Source organism: Sarcophilus harrisii, chromosome 1 (assembly GCF_902635505.1).
Source record: "Sarcophilus harrisii chromosome 1, mSarHar1.11, whole genome shotgun sequence".
In the NCBI taxonomy this organism is placed as follows: domain Eukaryota; kingdom Metazoa; phylum Chordata; class Mammalia; order Dasyuromorphia; family Dasyuridae; genus Sarcophilus; species Sarcophilus harrisii.
In genome coordinates, this window is record NC_045426.1 from 383,303,488 (window position 1) to 383,328,742 (window position 25,255).

Sequence of the window (25,255 nt, forward strand, 5' to 3'; positions counted from 1 at the left end):
GGATAAGAACTTACTGTTTGATAAAAATTGCTGGGAAAATTGGAAACTAATATGGCAGAAACTAGGCATTGATCCATACTTAACACCGTACACCAAGATAAGGTCAAAATGGGTTCATGACCTAGGCATAAAGAATGAAATTATTAATAAATTAGAGGAACACAGGATAGTTTACCTTTCAGACCTGTGGAAGGGGAAGGTCTTTATGACCAAAGAAGAACTAGAGATCATTACTGATCACAAAATAGAAAATTTGGATTATACCAAACTGAAAAGTTTTTGTACAAACAAAACTAATGCAGACAAGATTAGAAGGGAAGCAATAAACTGGGAAAATATTTTTACAGTCAAAGGTTCTGATAAAGGCCTCATTTCCAAAATATATAGAGAATTAACTCTAATTTATAAAAAATCAAGCCATTCTCCAATTGAAAAATGGTCAAAGGATATGAACAGACAATTCTCAGATGAAGAAATTGAAACTATTTCTAGTCATATAAAAAGATGCTCCAAGTCATTATTAATCAGAGAAATGCAAATTAAGACAACTCTAAGATACCACTACACACCTGTCAGATTGGCTAAGATGACAGGAAAAAATAATGATGATTGTTGGAGGGGATGCGGGAAAACTGGGACATTGGTGGAGTTGTGAACGAATCCAACCATTTTGGAGAGTAGTTTGGAACTATGCTCAAAAAGTTATCAAAACTGTGCATACCCTTTGATCCAGCAGTGTTACTACTGGGATTATATCCCAAAGAGATTATAAAGAAGGGAAAGGGACCTGTATGTGCACGAATGTTTGTGGCAGCCCCAAAGTGGCTAGAAGCTGGAAACTGAGTGGATGTCCATCAGTTGGAGAATGGCTGAATAAATTGTGGTATATGAATATTATGGAATATTACTGTTCTGTAAGAAATGACCAACAGGATGATTTCAGAAAGGCCTGGAGAGACTTACACGAACTGATGCTGAGTGAAATGAGCAGGACCAGGAGATCATTATATACTTCATCAACAATACTATATATGATGACCAGTTCTGATGGACCTGGCCATCCTCAGCAACGAGATAACCAAATCATATCCAATGGAGCAGTAATGAACTGAACCAGCTATGCCCAGAAAAAGAACTCTGGGAGATGACTAAAAACCATTACATTGAATTCCCAATCCCTATATTTATGCACACCTGCATTTTTGATTTCCTTCACAAGCTAATTGTACAATATTTCAGAGTCTGATTCTTTTTGTACAGCAAAATAACGTTTTTGGTCATGTATACTTATTGTGTATCTAATTTATATTTTAATATATTTAACATCTACTGGTCATCCTGCCATCTGGGGGAGGGGGTGGGGGGGTAAGAGGTGAAAAATTAAAACAAGAGGTTTGGCAATTGTTAATGCTGTAAAGTTACCCATACATATAACCAGTAAATAAAAGGCTATTAAATTAAAAAAAAAGCAAAAGATAAAAAAAAAACACTGCTGGATCAAAGGAAGTTGTTCGATAGCCCTTGCTTGGAATTTCTAATGACACAAAGTTTGGATTAGGGGGCATTTTTACCCAACAGTATATATAGTGTATCTATATTTTAATGTATCACATTATATATGATATTTCTATGTATGCATAAATTTATTTAAGTAGCTCTTCTGCCACTTGTTGGGAGTTTAGGTCGAGAGGAAATCAAATCATTGTCCTTTTTGGACAGGTAAAAATCATATTGGGGAAATTCTGGAAAGATGGCAGAGTAAGTCAGAATATTTTCTACAAAAAACAAAATTGCACCTCACAATAAAAATAGGCCAATGAAAAACAAATAAGATTGGAGCAGTACTGAGGTTCTCCTAATCAACTAGAAAAGACCCAAAGCAAGAGACTTCAGGTCTTTAACCATGTGAAGTGTAAACATCTCTAGCCTACCCCCACAGAAATAGCAAGCAGGACACCCTGAAGCTAGCTAGGTCCAGAGGTAGCCTCAGCCCCAACCACAGGAATTTTCACCTCCCATATATCTCCTGGACACCATGGAGTCACCAGTCTGGGTCCCTGAAGATTGAGGGAACCTTAGCTGGTAAGGAATGCCAGATCCAGCTGTGCTGCTGACAGGAGGCCCTGGGTGAGAAGGAACAATACACCTGTGAGTGTAGAAGCAGTGACACAGGGATAATGCTGGCTGAGAGCACTTGTGGGAGTTTAGAGTTCTTGTTTTGGGGTTACTGGTCAGAGGGAGAGCTCAAGTGAAGTTATTTAGAGGCACCAAGTCCTCAAACCCAGCATTTAAGATGCTTACATAACAGTCCTCATTAATAATTAATAGGCAAAGAAGAATCCTATCACAGAAACTTAACTATGGGAATAAGGAAGACCAGGAATCATCTTCAGAGAATTCTATACACTGAAGTGAAAAAAGCTTGTTAAAAGAATTTAAAAATCAAATGAGAGTCACTGAGGGAAAAAAAGCCTTCCAAGAAAAACAAGATGATGAACAAAAGTTAAACAATTAGAAAAGGAGATAAGAGTCTCAGACAAAAATAACTTTCTGAAAATTAGAATTGGCAAGGGGAAGCCAGTGAAGTTATGAGAGCTCAAAATATACCAAAAAAAGAGATGAATGAAAAAATAGAACAGAATGTGTAACATCAGAAAAATGACAGATTTGGAGAACAGATCAAGAAGAGGAAATATAAAAATAATTGGACTGCCTGAAAGTTGTGCCCCTAAAAAGGACTCTGACATAATAATAATGCAAGAAAAAAATCCAATAAAATTGTCCTGGAGTGATAGAACATGAGGGAAAAGTAGAAATAGAAATAATTCACCTATTACCACCTCAATAAGATCCTTTGTGGAAAACACTAGGAACATTATTGCTAGATTTCAAAATCCCCAGATCAAAGAATATTTTGCAAGAAACAAAAAACAAAAAACAATTCAAATACACTGCAGCTACAATTAGAATTGTACAGGATTTAGCAGCCACAATAAATGACCACAGATCCTGGAATCATATTTATCAACTATCAAAAGAAACAGGCCTGTGACTAAAAATATCCTACCCAGCAAAGTTATCTATAATATTTAATGAGGAAAAAATGGACATTCAATGAACTTGTAGATTTTCAGGACTGTCTTATCAACCAAACCTGAGCTTAACAGAAAATTTAACATATAAGAGATAATTATATTAAAGATCATTTTCAAGGAACTCAATATGGATAAATTGTTTTTTTAAACACGGGAAATTTATATCATGTTTAAAATTGACAATACAATAGCTCAAAAGAAAAATTGGGGCAGAGTTAAAGTAAAAATAGTATGTCATAGAAATGAGGCATAGAGGAAGAATAGACACAGAGGCCCTAGATAAGGGAGGAGGGCTCATAGTTATGAAAACCTACTCACATTGGGAATGAGTTAAATAAGCAACACTGCATATATACAAGGAAGGATATATAGTACCCTTCAAAATCTATAAATATAAGGGGGGAGGGGTGGAAGGACAGGGAAGCAAAGGGTGAAACGGAAGGGGAGAGATCTTTGATGGGTGAGGGGGAGGTTAAGTAATAGCAAGGCAAGTTAGGAGCAGAATTAAAACAAAGGATTAACCGGGATAGGAAAGGTGTGTGTGTATGATTATGTGTGTGTGTGTATATATATATATATATATATATATATATATATATATATACACACACACACACACCTCCTTTCTTAACTATAGCCTACTTGGAGAAGGGGGGAATGAATGAAAGAAGGGAAAAAGAATAAAGTAAAAAAGGTGCACAGCAGAGAACAAAAGAACAATTTGCAAGGAATTAAAAGAAAAGATGGATACTCATAAATATAATTTCTTCTTCTAATATATATACTTTCTTGAACTGGTATTTTGTTGTGATATATTTTGAATACTCCCTGATGTTCTGCTGGGGTGGTTGTTTGTTCCATTTTGTTTTCTATTCCTTTTGTTTTTCTTTTTTCTTATTCTGTTTCTTGAAATAAAATAAATTTGGGAAAAAAATAAAAAGCAAAATTGTTTAGGAAAAGATAAAAATTGTGATTGTGCAAGGAAGTCTGATAGTTTTGAAAACCTACTCACATTGGGAAAGTATATAATCTTATATATAAATATATCAATGTTTAACTGTAGCCTGCTTGGGGGAAATAAGAGGGAAAGGGATAAAAGGTATAAAGTAAAAAATACACAGAAGACAACAAAAGAATAACCGACAAGGAAGCATATTATATATGTGGAGAGTAGAGAGAGGCAGATGTAGAGAAAGGAAGAGGTGCAGAAAGAGAGATGCAGAGACATACATATACTTGCTCTTCCTTCTTGCTAACCCCTGCTGAGATTGCCAATAAAGAAAGGCTGTTTGGCACCTTAACATCAGCTTGTCTTCTTGGGTTTCTGAAGAAGATTGGTATGTATGGCCCTGGCAATCAGTAGCCTTGGTGGGAGGTTACAGTTACACATTTCAAATTCTCCTTGATGTTTTGCTGGGCACATGACAATTTTTTTCTTCTTTTTTTCTTTTTAAGTAAATAAAATTAAGTAATATTGAGGAAGAAAATTCTCCTCAGTATTAAGGGTCCATTCTCATGTGAAGGACATAATTGAGAATAGTATAAACTTCCTACAAAAATAGAGCTATTCAATTTATAACAAATTATGCTGTTAAGAAAATACTCTTAGACCAAAGTTAAGGATAGATGAGAGAAAACACTTTCATAAACTTGAATTTTTTTCTATTGGATCATAAGTTTTGAGACATCTTAGAAATCATTTAGTTTGACCTTCACTCAGCTTACAATCGAAGAAAATGAGTTCCAGAGAGGAAAAGCAATCTGCTGGAGGACATAATTTCTATCAAAATGCAGCCAAGAAATAGGGAAAGAAGGAGTCCTACCAAATTCCTTTTATGACAAAAATATGGTTTTGATAGCTAAACCAGGGAGACCAAAAAAAAAAAAAGATAACAAAAGCTATAGATTAATTTCCTTAATGAATTGTTTGTGCAAATATTTTAAATAACATAACTAGCAGCAAGATTACAGCAATATACAACAAACAAATATCATATACATAACTAGATGAGATTTATACCAGGAATGCAGGAATGGTTCTACATTAGGAAAACTACCTGCATAGCAAAAAACCATACCCATACAACAAAAACAAAAAACCCCAAACCAACACAAACCATACGGTTATATCAATAGATGCAGAAAAAGCCATTTAATGGGAATGGGGAACACCCATTAAAAAAAAAAAAAGCTAGAAAGTATAAGAATCAAGTGGACCCTTTTTGATATGATAAGTAGCACTTATCTAAAAGCAAGATCAAGCATTATCTATAATGGAGATAAACTTGAAGCTTTCCCAATAAGATCAGGAGTGAAGCAAACATGTTCATTAATAGCACTTATAATTTTATATAAGAATTGCTAGTTATAAACAAGAAAAGAAATTGAAGGAATAACAATAGGCAATGTGGAAACAAATTTACTATCTTTGCAGATGATATGATGATACACTTAGAAGATCTTAGAGAATCAACTAAAATTTAATTGATCCATATAAATTACTAGCAAGTCTATATATCACTAAAAATCCATCAATGATTCACAGAAGGAAAAATTCCATCCAAAATAACTACAATGTAACTGCCACAGTGCAATTTCCTCTTCTGTAAAATCATGTGGAGAAGGAAATGGCAACCCACTCTAGTATCTTTGCCAAGAAAACTCTAAATATGATCACAAAGCATTGGACATGTCTGATTGACTAAACAACAATCATCAAAACAACTTGATACTTGCTACAAAGCATTGGACATGTCTGATTGACTAAACAACAATCATCAAAACAACTTGATACTTGCTAAGAAACAGAATTTTGGATTGGTGGAACAGATTAAAAGCATAAAACAAAGTAGTAAATGACCATAGCAATCTAGAATTTGATAAACCTAAATATTACAGCTTTTTGGGTAAGAACTCAACATTTAATCAAAATTGTTGTGAAAACTGGAAAACTATTTGACCCAATCTACACTAACATACACTAACATCTTACACCATATGTCAAGATAAGGTCAAATGGATAAATGATTTGGACATGAAGGATGATATGAATAAATTTGGGAATTATGGAAAAATGTTCTATGGATTAAAAAAAAAGTTTGTGAGCAAAAAAAAAGATAAGACTATGGGAAATAAAACTGATGGTTTTGATTACATGAAATTAAAAAGCTTTTGAACAAATAAAAAATTATTGCAGCCAAAATTAGAAAGAAAACTGTAAACTGGGATTCTTTTTTCTTTACATTAAGTGTTTCTGATAAAGGCCTAATTTCTCAAATATGTAGGAAATGGAGCCATATTTATAAAAATAAGAGCCATTTTCCAGGTGTTAAGTGACCAAAAGATATTGACAGGCAGGTAGTTTTTAGAAGAGGAAATTAAAGTTATCCATAGTCAGCTTCTGGGAAGACTTTTATGAACTGATGCAAAATGAAGTTAGCATATAACCAGGATAACATTGCACACAGGAATGGCAATATTTTGTACAATGATCGATTGTGAATGACTTAACTGTTCTGATCAATCTGAAGGACTTATGATGAAAGATATTATCCATTTTGAGAGAGAGAGAACTGTTGAACTCTCATGGCAAATTTAAGCATATTTTTCTTTTGGTTTTCATTTTGTTTGTGTTTTCTTTTGTGACATGGCCAATATGGAAATATGTTTTTGCATAATTTCACAGATATAATTAATATTTCTGCCTTCTCAAAGATGGAGTAGGGCTGAGAAGGGATGAAGAAAATTTGGAAATCAAAATATTTTAAATGAATATTAAATTTTTTACATGTGACTGGGAAATATTTATTTATCAAATAAAAATAATTTAAAAATTAAATATAACTGGAGTAATGTATTGAGAGACAACCTCTGAGTTGGGGAGAGTAAGATTCACTTATCATACTTGACACATGTCAAGCTTGTATGTCTTTGGACAAAGCTCATTTAAATTCTAACCAAATTACTATCTGAACAATCTACTTTGATAAAGAAAGGATCCTCAGTAGGACTTTTAAATATTTGTAATCCAAATCCTAGAGTCTATTAGTATGGGACTCTCTTTCTTCATTGGTGAAGATTAATCTTCCCTGCTATGTGAGGGGCAGAGTAGAGTTTAGAAGCTAGAAAGAAATGCACTCTGTTCTTTTCAGATTTTCTTCCACCCTTCATGTGGCTAGCATGGGACTTTTATTTCACTCAAGAGGAGTCAATCACAAATAAATTTTTTTAATGGTTTACACTAGTGACCATCTAAAGTACATATATATTTATTTAAACATTTCATAAAATCACTATCATAATAGGAATTCATCATTTTCGTAAGTCTCTTCAGAAAAAGGGGAAATTATGCATTAAAACCCCAGAAATTAAAAATCAATTTTGAGCCCAATCTGTATCTGTCACCTTTTGAGACGCATTAATTTTTTTTCTCCACAGTTGTGCAAGGAAATTTTTAAAATTTCATTGCATTTCCATAACATAGAATAGTAAAAAGACTGCACATGAAACTGCAAGTCTACTAGGCACAACTTGCTATTTCTTTCAAATATATAAAATTATCATGTAAATTTCTTTTTTTTCTTCCCTTCCTCTACCTAGCACCCTAGAAATGGGTACCATGAGCCACAAATAGATACACACACACACACACACATATACACATATGTAAAATTATTCTCTATATACTTCTATTTATCAGTTCTTTCTCTGCATTACGTTTACAGGCAACTTAATGATACATACCACTTAACAGGCAGATATGGAAACATGCTTTTGGTAGAACAGAAGCCTGATTAGTGAAAATACTGGTTATATTACAAACATATACCTTCTACATGAAAGACTAACTGGCCTCATAAACAAAACTTTGACTGAAGGGTATGTTTGAAATCTTCTGTGGTTATGCAAGTGATCTTTATTAGAAACAAAACTGAAAAGGCTGCCAAAAACAGACAATAGATTCAGACACCTTATTTCCCATCTGCCTCACAGATGAGATTCAATGAACAATGAAAATCTCATTATTCACATTTGAAAATCTCACTGCCCCCACACAACTGTCTTTAATTGTAGCCTGCAGCAAATAGAAATGATGGCTCATTGGAAGGAGAGATCTATTTGTGGCAATAGAATGTCTTATAATTAAAGTCAACCAATTAGGAGATTAGTAGAGATAGTACAATACTTTCTAATATGGGAGGTTTTGTTTATAAAAATTTATTTTCAAGATGCTCCAAGTCATTATTAATCAGAGAAATGCAAATTAAGACAACTCTAAGATACCACTACACACCTGTCAGATTGGCTAAGATGACAGGAAAAAATAATGATGATTGTTGGAGGGGATGCGGGAAAACTGGGACATTGATTCATTGTTGGTGGAGTTGTGAACGAATCCAACCATTTTGGAGAGTAGTTTGGAACTATGCTCAAAAAGTTATCAAACTGTGCATACCCTTTGATCCAGCAGTGTTACTACTGGGATTATATCCCAAAGAGATTATAAAGAAGGGAAAGGGACCTGTATGTGCACGAATGTTTGTGGCAGCCCTTTTTGTAGTGGCTAGAAACTGGAAACTGAGTGGATGCCCATCAGTTGGAGAATGGCTGAATAAATTGTGGTATATGAAAGTTATGGAATGTTACTGTTCTGTAAGAAATGACCAACAGGATGATTTCAGAAAGGCCTGGAGAGACTTACACGAACTGATGCTAAGTGAAATGAGCAGGACCAGGAGATCATTATATACTTCAACAACAATACTAGATGATGACCAGTCCTGATGGATCAGGCCATCCTCAGCAACGAGATCAACCAAATCATTTCTAATGGAGCAGTAATGAACTGAACTAGCTATACCCAGAAAAAGAACTCTGGGAGATGACTAAAAACCACTACATTGAATTCCCAGTCCCTATATTTATGCACACCTGCATCTTTGATTTCCTTCACAAGCTAATTGTACAATAATTCAGAGTCTGATTCTTTTTATACAGCAAAATAATGTTGTGGTCATGTATACTTATTATGTATCTAAGTTATATTTTAATATATTTAACATCTACTGGTCATCCTGCCATTTAGGGGAGGGGGTGGGGGGGGTGGGGTAAGAGGTGAAAAATTGGAACAAGAGGTTTGGCAATTGTTAATGCTGTAAAGTTACCCATGTATATATATCCTGTAAATTAAAGGCTATTAAATTAAAAAAAAAAAAAAAAACAACCCTCAGAAAAAAAAAATAAAAATTTATTTTCTGTTGGAGTGTTTTCTTTTTCAAAACAGTGAAATAATTAAGCTAAAAATATTCTTCTAGAAACAATGCACTTTATTTTTGGACAGAAACTTTCTATTACCAGTTATCCTTATCTTTTTTATCTCAAACTTGAAAGCTACTCTATTGGCAGCAAGGAAGAAAGGTTAAATAAAGGCATTGTTTCAGCTAATCAGAAAATTTACTCATCTTATAGTGAGCCATTTTGACAAGTAGCACTTCCATGCTTATATCTCTAATAGCACTTCCATGCTTATATCTCTAAATCCTTTGTCTTTTTGTTTCTACTTTGTTAATCCCCAATCCTAGGTGTACTCTCCATAGTGGACCTTTTCTGTTTCCTCTTCTAAACTACCAAGTTGATCCTTGCTGGAGGGAGTCATGAAACCATGTGGACTGAGTTTATGATAAATACTTTTTTAAATAAAATTGATGACAGATATGAAATCAGGAAGATGTATCATCTTGAGTTCAAATGTGGCCTCAAATGCTTACTTAGCTGTATAATCCTGGACAAGTCACTCAAGCTGTTTGCCTTAATCCATAGAACTACTTCAGTATCTTTGACAAGAAAACCCCAAATGGAATCAAAAAGAATTGGACATGACTGAAATGGTGAACAACAAAATTCTATCATTTTTTATTTGCTTGCTTTTTTAAAAATAATTTTTGTTGATGCCTTTTTTATATCATCATAGTCATTCCTAGTAAACCTCTTCCTTCTTCCAAAGAGCCATTCTGTAACAGATAGTATTTTTTCAAAGATGGAAAAAAAAATCAGTATTTCTGATCAATACATTCAAAAAGTCTGAAAACATGTGCAATACCTGTGGATATCCCATCTATAACAGGAATGGGTTGGTGGTGTCTTTTCATATCTCTTCAATTGAGTCATGCTTGATCTTTATAAATTTGTTACATTCACTTTTGAATTTTGGGGTGGTTTGTTTTTTCCATTTATATCATAGTTATTGTAAATATTTTTTGGCTCTACTATTCACATTATTTCTTATATCATAGTATTATACATTACATTCATGTACCAAAATTTGTTTAGCCATTCCCCAATTGATGGGCATCCACTTTGTTTCCAAATCTCTGATACCACACAAAGTGCTACTATAAATATTTTGGTATGTGTGGGAACTTTCTCCTGATCAATGGCTTCCTTGAGGCCATAAGCTCAGTAATGGAATCTCTGATTTAAAGAATGTGGACATTTTTGTCATTTTATTTGCGTACTTATAAGTTCTTTTTCAAAAGCTTATATGATTTTATACCAACCCTAACAATATATTAGTAGTCTGCCTATCATTCCACAAACCCTCCTACATTGGTTATTATCATTTTTTAATCTTTGTCAGTCTTTAGATTGTGAGGTAAAACCTCAGTGTTTTGATTTTCTTTTTCTTATTATTAGTGATCTGGGTTATTCTTTCTTGTGATTGAAAATACTTTGCAATTAATCTCTTGCTAAGTGTTTAAGATTTTTGTTCAATTTATCTACTGGGAAATGACCATCAGTCATACATACACACACACAAACACATATATAAAATTTATTAATCTTGAATATTAAACCCTTATTAGTGGAATATGATACAAAGATTTGCCCATATGACCACTTTCCTTGTTATCCTAGATGCATTCATTTTTGTCTATACAAAAGTGTCAATTTAATTTAATAAAAATTTTCTACTTTATCATTTGTAATTCTATTTCTTATTTTTGTTGTTAAGAATACATTTTCTACCCACAATTGTGAGAGGTATATGATTTGTTCCTCTTCTAATTTTTTAGATAGCATTATCTTTAATATGTAGAGTGGAATATGGTATAAGATGTGGATCTGAGTCTAATTTTTATTTTCTACTTTTTTTCAGCAATTAAAAATATCAAATAAGGAGCTTTTTTCCTTAGGCAATTTATGTTTTCTGCTTTATCAAATACTTAGTTGATGAGTTCAGTGATTTCTAATCCTCTCTTATCCAGTCTGTTCCATTGTTTTTTCTCTCTAATTTTAAACTCATATCAGATGATTTTGATAACTGCTGCTTCATAATATATTTTGAGGTCTGAAAGTTCTTATTTCCCTTTCATCTTTATTTCTTTTCCCTGAATATCCTAGTTTTTTTGTTTTTCCAAAATAATTTTGTTACTATTTTATCTAGTTGTATAAAGCATTTCCTTAGTAATTTTATTAGAATAGCATTGAAAGTGTACCTCAATTTTGGTAATATTATAGTTTTTATCTTATTGGCATGACCCAGCCATGAGCACCAATTATTCCTCCAGCTATTTAAGTGCTCAATTATTCCTCCAGCTATTTAATTTTTTTTAAATAAGGAAAATGAATCTATGCAAATCTTCTGTGCTTTATAGTAGCTCAGTGCCTAAATATTTTATGTATTATGTACTTGTTTGAAATGGAATTTTTCATGTTTTTGCTTATTGTGCTTTGTTGTTTTATATAGAAATACTATTGTGTGTTATTTTGCATTCTGCAATTTTGCTGAGGTTATTAATTGAATCACTTAATATCTTTGCTGATCTCTAGGATTTTCCAAGTAGACCATAATATTATTAGCAAATGGCTATAGTATTGTCTTATTTTTACTAATTTATATGCCCTTATTTTCTTTCTCTTGGTTGCTATTGCTGGCATTTTCAGAACTATATCAAATAATAGTGAGACAGTGGACATACTTGCTTCATTCATATTTATTAGGAAAGTTTAGTAAAATCCCCAGTGCATATGATGCTTACTTTTGGTTTTAAATATATTTTTTATGGATATTAAGATTCCTTCAGAGATTTTAACATAAAATAAAGTGTTGAGATGATTATTTGACTTTGAATGTTCTGGGTTTTAATATGATTAATTGTTTTGATTATTTTTCTGATGTAAAATCATCATCCTATCCTTGGTATAAATTTCTTGATCATAATGTTTTCTTAGTTAAGTCACTGAAGTCTGTTTGATAGAATTTTTAAAAAATTGAGTCAAGGATAGGATTTTTAAAAAATTGAGTCAATATTTATTAAGGATATTTATTGGTTTTCAGTTTTCCTTTTGAGTTTTATCTTTCTTTGGTTGAGGTATTAGTACTATATTTGTTTCATTAAAAAATTCTGATAGGATGTTTTACTTCTCTATTTATGAAAACAATTTGGAAAGTATGGGTGCTAATTATTCTTTGTAAGTTTTATAGAATTATCCCATGAATCCACCAGGATAAAGAGGTTTTTTTCCCCCTTGTTCCTTTATGGTGAAATATTTTTCTAATTTGAGAAATGTCCTGAGATTGGATTAAGATATCTTTCTGGTCTACTAGTTGGGTATTTTATGTCTTTGATGATATTCCTCTATTTTTGGTTTCCATTTTGTTAGCATACAGCTGTGTATCACATGTCCTGATAATTCTTTTTGTTTCTTTTAGTTTTTTCCCCTTGTGATTTTTACCTTGCTCATTCTTATTTTATGGATTCATTTTTTTTGTTTCTAGTTTTTTCCCCTTGTGATTTTTACCTTGCTCATTCTTATTTTATGTATTCATTTTTTTCTGCCATCTTTAAAGAAAAAGTTAAGGGCTTATCAATATTATTAGTCTTTACAAAGACCACTTAACACCTGGAGAATGGTTTTTATTTTTATAAATTTGGCTTCATTTCTTATATATTTGAAAAATTAGGCCTTTCTCAGAGAAACACTAATTTCCCCCCACTTTCCTGTTTTCTTTCTAATTTTGGCCGATTTTGCTTGTGCAAAACCCCCTCTTTTCATAAAACATCTGTCTTCAGGTATCTGGGTCAGGAAAATGTGAGTTCAAATTTTGCTTCAGATGCTTACTATATGAGTGATCCTCAATAAGTCATTTAATCTCAGTTGTGAAATAAAGATAATAACAGCACTTACCTTACAAACTGTTATAAGGATCAAATTACATGATATTTGTAAAGTGCTTAGCACAGTGCCTGGAATATAGTAGGTACTATATAAATGCTACTTAGCTTTTCTTTTTCTCTCATAGTAGGGTTCATCAGTGAAATGCTTTCCTACCACCAAAGCCTAGTAGTTTCTCCTTTACAATTCTTCTTTCCTTTTCATTCCTTCCTCCTTTCTCTTTACCCCAACTCCCTGTAGTGTTTTTTCTCTCTCAGATGACAAAAGTCACATTCCCCTAAATATTTACCCCTAATCTGACCCAGATACAATACACAATTCCTTCTATCCTTTATTCTCCTCTCATTTTCATCCTCCCACTTTGTAATGTACTCCCAAAAAGGATACAGATTCACATGGTCTTTAAAATCACAAGATTTTGTCTGTAATGCCCCAGATATTATACCTCTTCATTGTTAGTTCTACCTGACTACCTCCTTCACTTCTCTTTCCTTGTGTGTCCTTAGAAAGATACCTTTCACTGTCACTCTATTGTTTCTGTCTTTGGGCATTTTTTTTAACCCCAATACATTTTTGTAGTTTATGTTTAAGAAACAAATCGTCTCTTCAGATCTAGTTTTCATTCTGAGAATGTTTTCAAATACCTCTTTATTGTTGACCATCTCTTTTTTCTCAGTTATAGTTAAGCTTATATTTGCAGGGATAGGTCAACATGAGCTGCAACTCGAGCTCCATTGCTCTTTTATGTTTTATGGTGGATGCAGAATAGCCTTACATTGTTTAAATTTCTTTTGTATTTGAAGGACTTTCTTCTAATCATGTGTGGAACCTCTTGTTTCTGAATTGCATTGTTAAATTTAACTATGTATTTTGGGGTTTGCAGCTTTGATTTTTTTTCCCTATGAATTCTTTCAATTGACATTTAATTTTCTTCATTTAGAAGTTCTAGGCAATTCTCTTGTATTATTTCAATCATAATTATGTTAAGATGTTTTGTGTGTGTGTTTGGTTGTGTTCTTTTGGGAAATCTATGATCTCAGGCTGTCTCAACATATAGTGCCTTTAAGATCAGTATGTTTTGCTTAAGTAATGCATATATATTATTTTCATTTTTTTTGCTTCTCATTCTCAATCCATTTTTTGTTTGTTTGTTTTGGGTAAGACTTGTCATTGAAGATTCCAGTTTTTCTATTCCATGGTTTTTTTTTTTTAATTTACCGTACAGGCCATAACTTCTGCTCTCAAAATTCTTTATTTTGCAGCATTTATTCATAAATGCCTAAACTCATTTAATAAATCTGGATGTTTAATTTCTTTCTGAGATTAATGGTTTTCCTATTAATTTTTGCTTGTGTTCAAAATCTTTAGGAGACTTGGTTAATTAATTTCAATATCTTTTTCTTCCTTGTTTTCCCTATTGCTCACTTTCTTACTCTTTCCCTCTGATAGTGGTTTCCCTGAGGTATCTCAAAGTATTTTAGCTTCCGCTCAGATTGAGCAAAGCTGAGTTCACCAATTTAGATCTCAACCTCAAATGGCTCTTGAAGGAGCAGGACTGATCCCAGATTTATGCAGAAACCTTCTCTCAGGTTTTCGTGTAGTCCTGCATAACCACTCCCAAACATTCCCTTTATGCCTCAGTCTTCTCACTTGATAGTTCAAAGCATTGCTATAACATTGCTACTTAAGTGAGGGGCAATTTCTATTGTTCAAATTTGGGTCTTCAGGAATCTGGGATGAAGGTAGATTGGGAGTGTCAGGTTGAATTTTATTTCAAGCCTCTGACTTATACCTGCCTTCCCCCAACTTTCTCTCTCTCTCTTTCTCCCTCTCTCAGAATCCTGCCATGGTGGCAGCAGTTGGGAGGACTATTACAACACTGTCTGTCATGGCCTGATCAAACTTCTGAAGCTTGGAGCTGGCACTCCCTACCATTGAAAAGAAGGATAGGGGACCAGAGTGTGAGGTTGTTTTTTGTTGCAAACCTGGGGGTTGAGTCCTGGAATTGTCTAGTATAGACTCGCTGCTGGTAGCTTGGGAGGTGAGGAAAAGGCACTGATTGAATGAATTCAAGGTAGGTATCAATTCATTTTAAAAATCTTTTTTTTGTTTGTTTTGGATGCTGGGGGAGAAGAGGAGACGGCTAAAATCATTTTATATCTTTGATACATTGTGGGGTCAGAGAAAATGTTTCATTCTCTACTTTTTCACATGACCCAGAAATCCCTTTCCTTGATATTTGATGCATTTCCTTATTATCTCTTCAGAGAACCAATTCCAAATCTTCTCTTCTGTGTTCAAGCTTCCCCCTCTTTCTCCATTTCTTTTTCTCACTATGTAGCCCCATAATTTACTTGACTGAGCATAAGGTATTCATTGAGAAGTCCATCATCTTCTATTTCCTTACATATAGATTTAAAATCTTATTCTAACCTCATTTTTTCAGTTTTAGAGGATCAGGTTTATACTACTGTTTGCTGAGACTGTTTCCCTTCATACATCATTAATTCTATTACCTCCTATATCTATCTTGGACCTTCATAGTGTTTCTATTCTCCTCCCTTTCTTCCTCTTTCTCTGCTTCTATCTTTTTCTCTGTCTGCCTCTCCTCTGTCTTTCTCATCTTTCCTTTTCTCTTGGTTCTTTTCTTTTGCTTTGTGACATTCTCATGTTTTCCTTATCCTAACAGAATTTTCCCTTAGCCTTGCCATTCACTTACACTATTTAACCTTATCTCTCCTCCCCTTCATTCTTTATTTCTCAATCTTATTAAGTCTTGCTTCCATCCTCACTATTTTACTGAAACTGTTCTCAAGGTGGCCTCTTAAGCAAAAGTTTCAATTTTGCTATTAAATCCTCATTTTCTCTTGAATTTTCCACAGGTATTCCTTATTGATGACCACCTCATTGATGTTAACATGATTTCTCTTTTAGCTTCTTTTAACATTGCTTTTTTCCTATTTTTCAGTGGCACCAACCCACTCCTCAGTTTCCTTTGCTGATTTCTCTTTCTTTTCCTCCTTCTAGGAGTGTATGACTTCCAAAACTCAATTCTCACTCCATTCAAAACCACTTGGTATTCATTGAAAAATTGTGTTTAAAAGGACATTAACAAGGACTTTAGAAATCAAGTTCAAAATCCTAGATTGTAAAATGATTTGTCTTAAGGTCATACAATTTTAAGTAGCTGAGCTGGGACAAATGATTTCATTAAGTACTTTATATTTCATTAAAGTACTTTACAAAATCATTTTACTGTATCTTCAGAACATCTGTGGGAGGCTATTATGATTAACTCCATTTTACAAATTAGAAAACTGAGGCAAGCAGCAGTTAAGTCATTTGTCCAAGGTCATATAACAAGAAAATATTAGAGGCAAAGTTTGAACTGAGGTCTATCTGCCTTCAAGGAACTTATATTTTATGTCACCTCCCCTTCTCCCAAAAATTCATTTTATATCTCTATGCTACTAAGTTTAGTTCTTCAATGTCTGATGCAGCCTGGATAGGAATTCTCATAAAATAAAATAATATGAAATATTAATCAATCCTGTTTAAAAATAATCTAAAAAAACCCCTACTTGTAGCTTTCCTTAAGAATTATTGAAATAAGCTAAGACAAAAAATTGTCACCTGATTTAACTTATTCTTACACAGTATTATTTAGAAATATTTAGTAAATTCTTACAAAAATATATTATAAATTCTTAAATTTTACAAAAATTATAAATTTTAACTATAGAATTACATAGATTATAATATTATAAAGTAATTCTTACAAATTAATTCTTAAAAGGATTGATTTGTAGATCTTTTCAAATTAATTCTTAAAAGGATTGATTTGTAGATCTTTTCAAAGAATTCAGTCATTGAATCTTTCATCAAACCTGACAATGCCAATAAAATTTCCAATTTGATCAACTTCCCCATAATTTTTACAAGAATAAAAATTAAAAAGTGAGATAAGTCATGCCTATTAAGTTCCTACCTCTATGTTAATTATGGTTGATTTCAGTGGTATGGAAATCTTTATTTGAAGATTTGTGCTTTGTTTTTGACGTCCCTGGGTCATATAATCAAAGGTGCTCAGTTTCCGGAACACTGGATGGGAGAAGCAAAGAAAAGTATAGAATTATTATAAAACATCCAAAGAGGAATGAAAGCTAGAGAGAAAGAGGTTGCATTATTAAATTGAGGTCTTGATGAAAAAGAGGAGAAGAAAATGGCAAACTGCTCCAATATCTATGCTAAGAATACCCCAAATGGGATCTGAAGAGTTGATCATGAGTGGAAGGTACTGAAAAACAAATTCTTAGAAATGTCATTTGACTATTTAGATGTGCTTCCTGTCTTTGTTTTTGTTTTACTTTTAAATAAAGGCCAGGCATAATGGTGTATGTAGAGGAGGCTGAGACTGGTGGATATTTTAGGAATTCTAAATTGTAGTAATTGTAATCTCAATTGGGATTACAATCCCAATTGTTCACACTAAGGTGATGAGTCTTTAAGAGCAGGAGTCAGTAGGCTGCAAAAGGAAGACAAAACTGGCTCAGGTAAGAAATTAGAGCAAATTTTCCAGGTCAATCGGTACTGGGATTGGGCTAGTGAGTGACCAGAGCTAGCTTGGGTAAGATGGGTGACCTAATCAAAATAAAAAGAAAGAAAAAAGAAAATGAGGGAAGGAGGGAGGCAGGAAGGAAGAGAAGGAGGGGGAAGGTGGAGGGAGGGAGAGAAGAAGGAAGAAAGGAAGGAAGGAAGGAAGGAAGGAAGGGAGAGAAAAACAAAAGAGAAAGGAAGGAAGGTAGGAAGAAAAGAAAAATTAGATAAAGAAGTTTATTATATAAAGTGACATAGATAATTTGAAAAAAATTCTGTGGATTAAAAAAAAAAGCAATAGCAGCAAGAGGGGCTAATTCAACTCTCTTCACAGCACATCAACTTATCTTATACTTTCCTTAGGGTCAACACATATAAGAATTAGATTATAAATATTTCTAAAAAACAAAAATGGTCATATACAAAAAAACTATTCTGAGATTTGAACGGATGGTTTTAAGGAATGATAGCCTTATTTCGAGGAATTAGTTGTATATTTATGTTCACTGCCTACTCTTTGGATGTGTCTGTATTATACTGAGTAAAGCAAAAAATACAGTCACATCTGGTTAACCTAAGCAAAAAAGGATTCAACTTTCATTTTTTTAAAACTTTTTTTTAACTTCATTTTTTAAAATCCCATTGCAATTATTACTATATTAGCTAATTTGCACTATTTTAAGCAGTCTTTTTTTTCTGTCTGGTTTGCAGAAAACTCTAGCAAAGAAAATTAACAGCTGTGATCCAGAGAGTACCTAGGCATGGAGGGGTTAAATGACTTGTGTAGTCGTTTTCTGTCAGATGAGGGACTTAAACTAAGTCTTCTTGAGTCTGTGGCCAGTTCTTTATCCACTATTTCCATCCTGCCTCTCACTTTGTTTAATTTAAATTAATAATTACATATTTGTAGAGTTGCATTATATATAATCATATGTATATATACACACATGCATATACAGATGTATATTATACATCTGTATATGCACATCTCTGTATATATACACATATGTATAATCACATGTATATTTACAATGTACATATACATATGTATAAAATTTTTTATTATCTTCCATTTACTCTTCATGTTATCTTGTAGATATCTAACATTTTATGTCTTCTGCATCAGAAGTTCCATTAGGGCAGGTACCATTTTTGGGATCTTTATGTCCCCTGGCAAATATTTGCTGATTAATTGATTCTCACGATAGTCCTATAAAGTAGGTACAGATATTATCACCCACAATTGCTCCCTTTTCAAGAAAAAGAACTCTGAAATTTCCTCATCCTATCAAAATCATCTATCATTCATTTTTTCCTATGTTTTCCTGATTATTCTCACTATGTCTTCAAGTCCCTCTACTTGAAAAAAATAGTTATTGCCCAACTGCCATTACTGAATCTGTATTCCAAAGAAATCATAAATAGGGAAAAGAACCCATGTGTAAAAATGTTTGTAGCAGCTCTTTTTGTGGTAGAAAATAATTGGAAAAAGAGTAGATGCCCATCAGTTGAGGAATGGCTGAATAAGTTGTGGTACATGAAAGTAATGGATTATTATACAGTAATATAAAAAAAATCAACACAAGATGATTATAGAAAGGCCTGGAAAGATTTACATGAACTGATGTTGATCAAAACAAGCAGAATCAGTACATTGTACACAATACCAGCAAGAATGTACATTGATCAACTATTAAAGGCTTAGTGGTTCAGCAATCCAAAGCAATCCCAATAGGTTTTGGACAGAAAATACCATCTGCATGCAGAAAAAGAACTAAGGATACTATTATTCATTCAATCAACACATGCTATGTTTATGTTCACTTTTTTTTTGTTTTTTTCTTCTCCCAACATGATTCATAAAGCAATGTTTATTAAAAATTTAAAAAGGTTCTAAGAAAAAAGTATTCATTGAGAAGTAATCAATCTCCCATGCCATCATTCCCTACTACACACAGTATCCTCCGTTTCCCCATTATAAATCAATTCAACTCTACACTTTCTCTCAAATGACAGTTCCTTTGTCCTACTGCCTATCATACATTGCCAAATTCCAAACCTGGATTAAATCCATCATCCTTCTCTCCTACTCATCATGTACTACAATAATGAATGGAATTGGAGGAAGTTACACAATCTTGCTGATTGGGTCAATGACATATGACCCAATCTCCATTTAAGCTATCACTATATAGTAAAATGACTTTTTTATCTCATCCCTAATTTTTTTTCCTCTTAAGGACCTCTCCTGTGCAGCTGTTGGTAACCTTTTTGTTACTTAAGTCTTTTATACTATACCACAGTGGTGACTGATCACTTTCCACCAAATTTTATTGAGAAAATAGACACCATTCAATGTGAGCTTCCTTATCTCTACACATCCCTCATTCTAAATCTAACAGACTCTTGACATTATTCCTCAGTCTCACTTTCTTTTAGTCTTATTACTCCATAATAGGGTAATTTTGAATTTTTTTCCCTTCTTGTGCTCCATCAAGTGGTATTTAAAAATTCTCTTTTTTTTCTCTATGTCTCCTCTTTCTCGCTTTCACTCCTCCCTCTCCCCATCTCTTTGTCTCTCTTGTCTCTTTCTCTGATTCTGTGTCTCTCTCAGCTTCTGTCTCTGTCAGTCTGTCTCTCATATCTCTCTTCCTTTCCTCACACAATCTAAAAATATGATAATCTTTTCTAAATTCTTATTCTCAACATTTCTACTACATTTAATTATCTCCTCTCAGAAACTTGTTTTTGAGGTCTATCTTTTGCTGCATTATCATTTCCATTAATCCAGTCAAAATGCATTTTAAATTTTTCTTTACATGGGGCACTCCATCTCCCATCTCTATGCCTTTGCTCTATATCTGGAAGATGTTCTTTCCTCACCTTAGAATTCCTTGGTTTCTTCAAGGCTCATGTTAAGCAGCACTTTCTACATGAAACCTTTTCAGCTACTCTGGACCCCCTAAAACAATTTGTATCTTTTTGTATGCTTTATTGTTTTTAAATCATTTTTCAGTCAAGCCTAACTCTCTCTGATTGTATTTGGAGTTTTCCTGGTAAAGTGGTTTGCTCCAGATTTCTTTTCATTGCATAGAAGTAAGGAAGAAAGGACTGAAGAGAGAAGAAGAAAGGAGGAAAATAGGAAATGATGCGGGAAAGATTCCAATCTTTGATTCCCAACCCCCCTAGCTAATGTAAATTACCCTTTGACTCACAAATCCTGGTCCCTTTGAATTCCAATAGAAGGTCCGGACTTATCCCAGTCCCACCCGGATCTGAGCTAACTTTGGGGCTACACCCCAAAGCCCCTCGAGTTAAGTCTCCGACTTAAAAGGACCACACTGGGAACCCCTCTTTGCAGAGATTCCAAACATGGTCGCCATGTGAGGACACTCTGTCCACTGGACCCTCTGTCCAGTGCCCTCTTTATCTCTACCTTCACCTGTCTCCTACTTCTAAACTCAATAATAAAACCTCTTTTATTAATCTAGCTCTCTGGGCTAATAAATGCTTTTATTGGGAATCCGTGCTGCTTCTAGACCTCATATACCGCCGTATCCTTGCGCCGAATCTAAGGGGGTTGCAGGGGAACTCTGTTTGACTCCCTGTACCCCAAACCTGCCACTAGACCTAACTAAACCCTAATTTCATTTAGGTATCCCAAATGTAGACCTCAACATTCGGTTCCTGACCTCAACAGAAGGATCATAATAGGAAGGAAGGAAGATAGGGAAAAGAGGAAGGGAGAAAAGTAGAGAAGGAAGAGAAAGATAGATAGAGATAAAAGGAGGGAGAAAGAGGAATGGAAAGAAGGGAGAGAGAAAGAGGGAGAAGGGGAAGAAGAGAGAAGGAAGAAAGGGAGGAAGGAGGGAAAGAAGGGAGGAAAGAAGGGAGAAGAGGGATGGATGAAGAAGGGAAGAAAGGAGAGGAGGGGAGGGAAAGAGGGATGGATGAAAGGGGAAAAAAGGAAGAAGGAAGAAGGGAAGGAAAGACAGACAAGACATGAATGAGAAGCACACAGAATGATAGACATGGTAGGATTACATTCTGCATAATCGGGGCTATACTCATATTCATGTACCAAGATACAGAAAAGATGATTTTAGGATCAAAATGCCAAATACTTAGGTGAAGAGACCTCAGAGATCATCCAGACCAATGGCATTTCATTGATGAGGATACTGAGAGGCTCAGTTACATGCTCAAGGTCATTGATTCATATAAGAATGAGTATTCAACCTCAAATTTTCTGACTCCCTCTTCTCTCACTCTTTTCCACTCAACTACTTCTCAGCTGCTTGTTATCTGGGAAATGCTCCAAAGTATTGCAAAAGAAAAATAATGAGACAATAGTGGTGGTTACAGCCAAACAAGTATATAAAGTGTTCCATTCTTATTCTTAGCATAGTCCTTGATGGGGGGAAAAACACAACATCCCATGGCTCCTGGCATGATGACTTGCACTCCAGTAATTTCAAATGCCTTTTGTAAAAGTAAATTAGTTGAAAAATCATCCTTCAAGAGGATGTAATTTAAAAACAGTGATTTGAATTTCAGAGTAGTAAGAGCTTTAGAAATGCAAAGTATTACATCAAGATAATATAGGAAACATATAAGTACAGGATTAAAATAGAATATAGATATATAGTGAACGATAATAAAAATGTGCATTACGGTGAGCAGCGCAATGTATTACATATACTTGGAAGCTCAGTAAATCTTGTTGAATGATTAGTTAACTCATCTGACATTTTCTCACTGGGGATTCAGAGTGCCTTTGCCCTGTATCTGTGACATGAAGTAAAAGGAAGATTTTCATAGTGAGAGTCCCTAAAGAGAATTTTGACAAAGTATATCTATCTGACTGCACTGATTGCTCATTACAATTTTACTTTGTATTCTGTAGAGACACAGTATATAATGTTGCACCAATAAGAAAGCATACTTGTACTTGAACTATTTATTTGGATTCTCAGAACACTAGACTAACTCTAATCCTAAGGCACAATGAAGAAGTCTCTTAAATTTAGAAAAGTAAATTAAACTAGGTTAGAGATTAGAAAGAGCTTCCTGCGCATAAAATTATAAACAAAAAGTAAATCAATACTTTTCTGGCATAGTTAAGATATACTCCAAGCCTTGTTCAATCTCATTCAGATAGGGATTTGTTCTCATAGCAGAGACCTCAGTGGGATAAATTGCAATACATTATTTGAAAAAGAAAATTTTCCTACTGATTCACTTCTGCAAACCCAAGCTGTACTTCAAGATCTACCTTGACTTCCATTGTTTTCAAGTGCTGAGTCAAGTGCAGAGGGCTTTGGGCTCAGGAAATCAATAGACCTTAATTCTAGTCTCTCTTTGGCATTCATTCCTTGCATGAACTTGGAGACAAGTGACTTAAGTCACTTAGCTTCCCTGAGACTCAAGTGTTTATCTGTAAAAATAAAGCAGTAGCACTAGATGGCTCTAAGGTCTTTTCTAGCACTATCTCTGTGATCCTTATTTTTTTTGATTTTATAGTAAGTACATTGAGGGAAGAGTCAGATCTAGATTCCTAGTATATCTACCTCAATCCCCTTCTCTCCCTGGTGCTAGGCAAATGAAAGACACTACTTAATAATGGCTGTTGAACAGATTTTTCTTTATGCTAGTTAGGTAGTAAAAGTAATACATGCAAGATAGTTCATTACTATAAGCAAAAAGTCTCAGAATAAATCTAGAGAAGTAGAGAATTTTCATTTGATTTTTTCTTTTTAAAGATTCAATTAAAATGAATAGACATGTATTAAGTATTTATAATGTCCAAAGTGTAATAACACTAGGGATTAGGGGATTCTAAAATTAAAGGGTTCCCAGACTCAAGAAGTCCAAATGAGACAACATGGATAAGTGTAACAAAAATTAAAATATAACTAGCATCTAGGAGAGGTACAAAGAAAATGGAAAAAGGAGAAATTTCTTTGGACAATAGGGAGATTTAGATAAATGTTTTGACATATAACAATTAACAAAGAGGAAGGAAGGAATAATAGCTGACATCTTCAGAGTCAAGAAAATCTGGATTCAAATATTTCAGACACATACCAACTCTTTGACTTTGAACAAGCCATTCAAATTCTTAGTAGCCCAAGTACCTCTTTCTGAATTGCAGAGCAGACACCAATATACATTGATAGAGGGATTTTTTTCTTTTTTTTTTTGGTTAGAGGAGTTACCTATATCAATGAAAATTACATACAGGTCCAGGTAAAAAAATACAAACATAAGGGGTAGCTGAAGGGACTTAAAGAGGGACTTAAAGAATGTTTATAGATATCTTTTCCCTGGATCATAACCTTGTTATATGACAGAGAGGCTTGTGCAGCTCAGTGAAACTATTGAGTTATATACTATGGAGGGTCACTCAAGCCAGACAGATCATAGGGATAGAGTTTTGAGAAAAGGTGATCCACTAGGGAAAGAGATGGCAAACCAATCCACTATTTTGCCCCCCCCCAAAAAAAAATCCCAAGTTTAAAATGCTGTATAAGGTATAATAGGGAAATGTATTCAATGAACATGAGCTTGGCCAGACTTTGGGAAACAGAAGAACCTGAAGTGCTATCTATGATCACATAGTTGTATTTAAACCATTATGCTTGAGTTCAAGGTCCATTATGATCTAGATCAAACTACCTTTTCAAAAAACCATTTTTTTAACCATTTTTTTGTTTGTTGAGTTAAACCAAGTTCAAGGCAACAATACACTGGATTCTGTGAGGGATAAAGGAAAACAGAAGGGTCCACAATCTTACACTCAAGAAGCTTGCTATCTTATTGGAAAGATTTGGATTGGTTCTTGAAGAAAGTATAAATTTTGGATAGTTATGACAGTTTGATATATGTTACTTTGAATACTAACATCCCTTCTGATCTGAGAAATCTGGATAGTCCAAGTTTCTAGTCCAGTAGCTGTTTCAGAGTTGGTCCACCCTTACTTACTTTAGAAGAGAAACCAGTTACAATCTTGGGGGAAGAAAGAGAGGGCCAACTAAGTGGTTTATGTTTTATGAGGAAGCAAAGGAAAGAGGAACATGTTCACTAAAGTCAATGTTAAAACCCTGGTCACTTTGTGCCAATTGTAGCTCTGATGATCAATATGTTTTGGAGAGAGGACAAACTACAAGTAGGAAGACCAATGAAGAAGAGTGTGTGTAAATAGTGTAGGAGTGATAAGATGAAGTTCTGAATTAAAGGCTTGTAAAGAAAGACATGGAGATTACGCACAACAAATATGACTAGACGAAGGAGGAAGGAGTGAGAGATGTATTCAAGTATAATAATGCTGAAGTTTTGATTCTGGATAACTGGAAGAATTAGAATTGCTCCTTCCTTGTGCTCTATAC

At 33.9% G+C, this 25,255-nt stretch overlaps 1 protein-coding gene across 2 annotated transcripts in view; it reads right to left on the reverse strand.

Moving 5' to 3' along the window:
* The window catches only part of LOC100934839 (probable palmitoyltransferase ZDHHC11), a 161,199-nt gene that overhangs the window by 20,048 nt on the left and 115,896 nt on the right, over positions 1 to 25,255 (reverse strand). For both annotated transcript variants that reach the window (XM_031946081.1, XM_023495892.2), the window contains one exon: positions 17,260 to 17,372. In XM_031946081.1, coding sequence (XP_031801941.1) covers positions 17,260 to 17,372 — 113 coding nt within the window. The remainder of the gene's footprint in view (positions 1 to 17,259; positions 17,373 to 25,255) is intronic.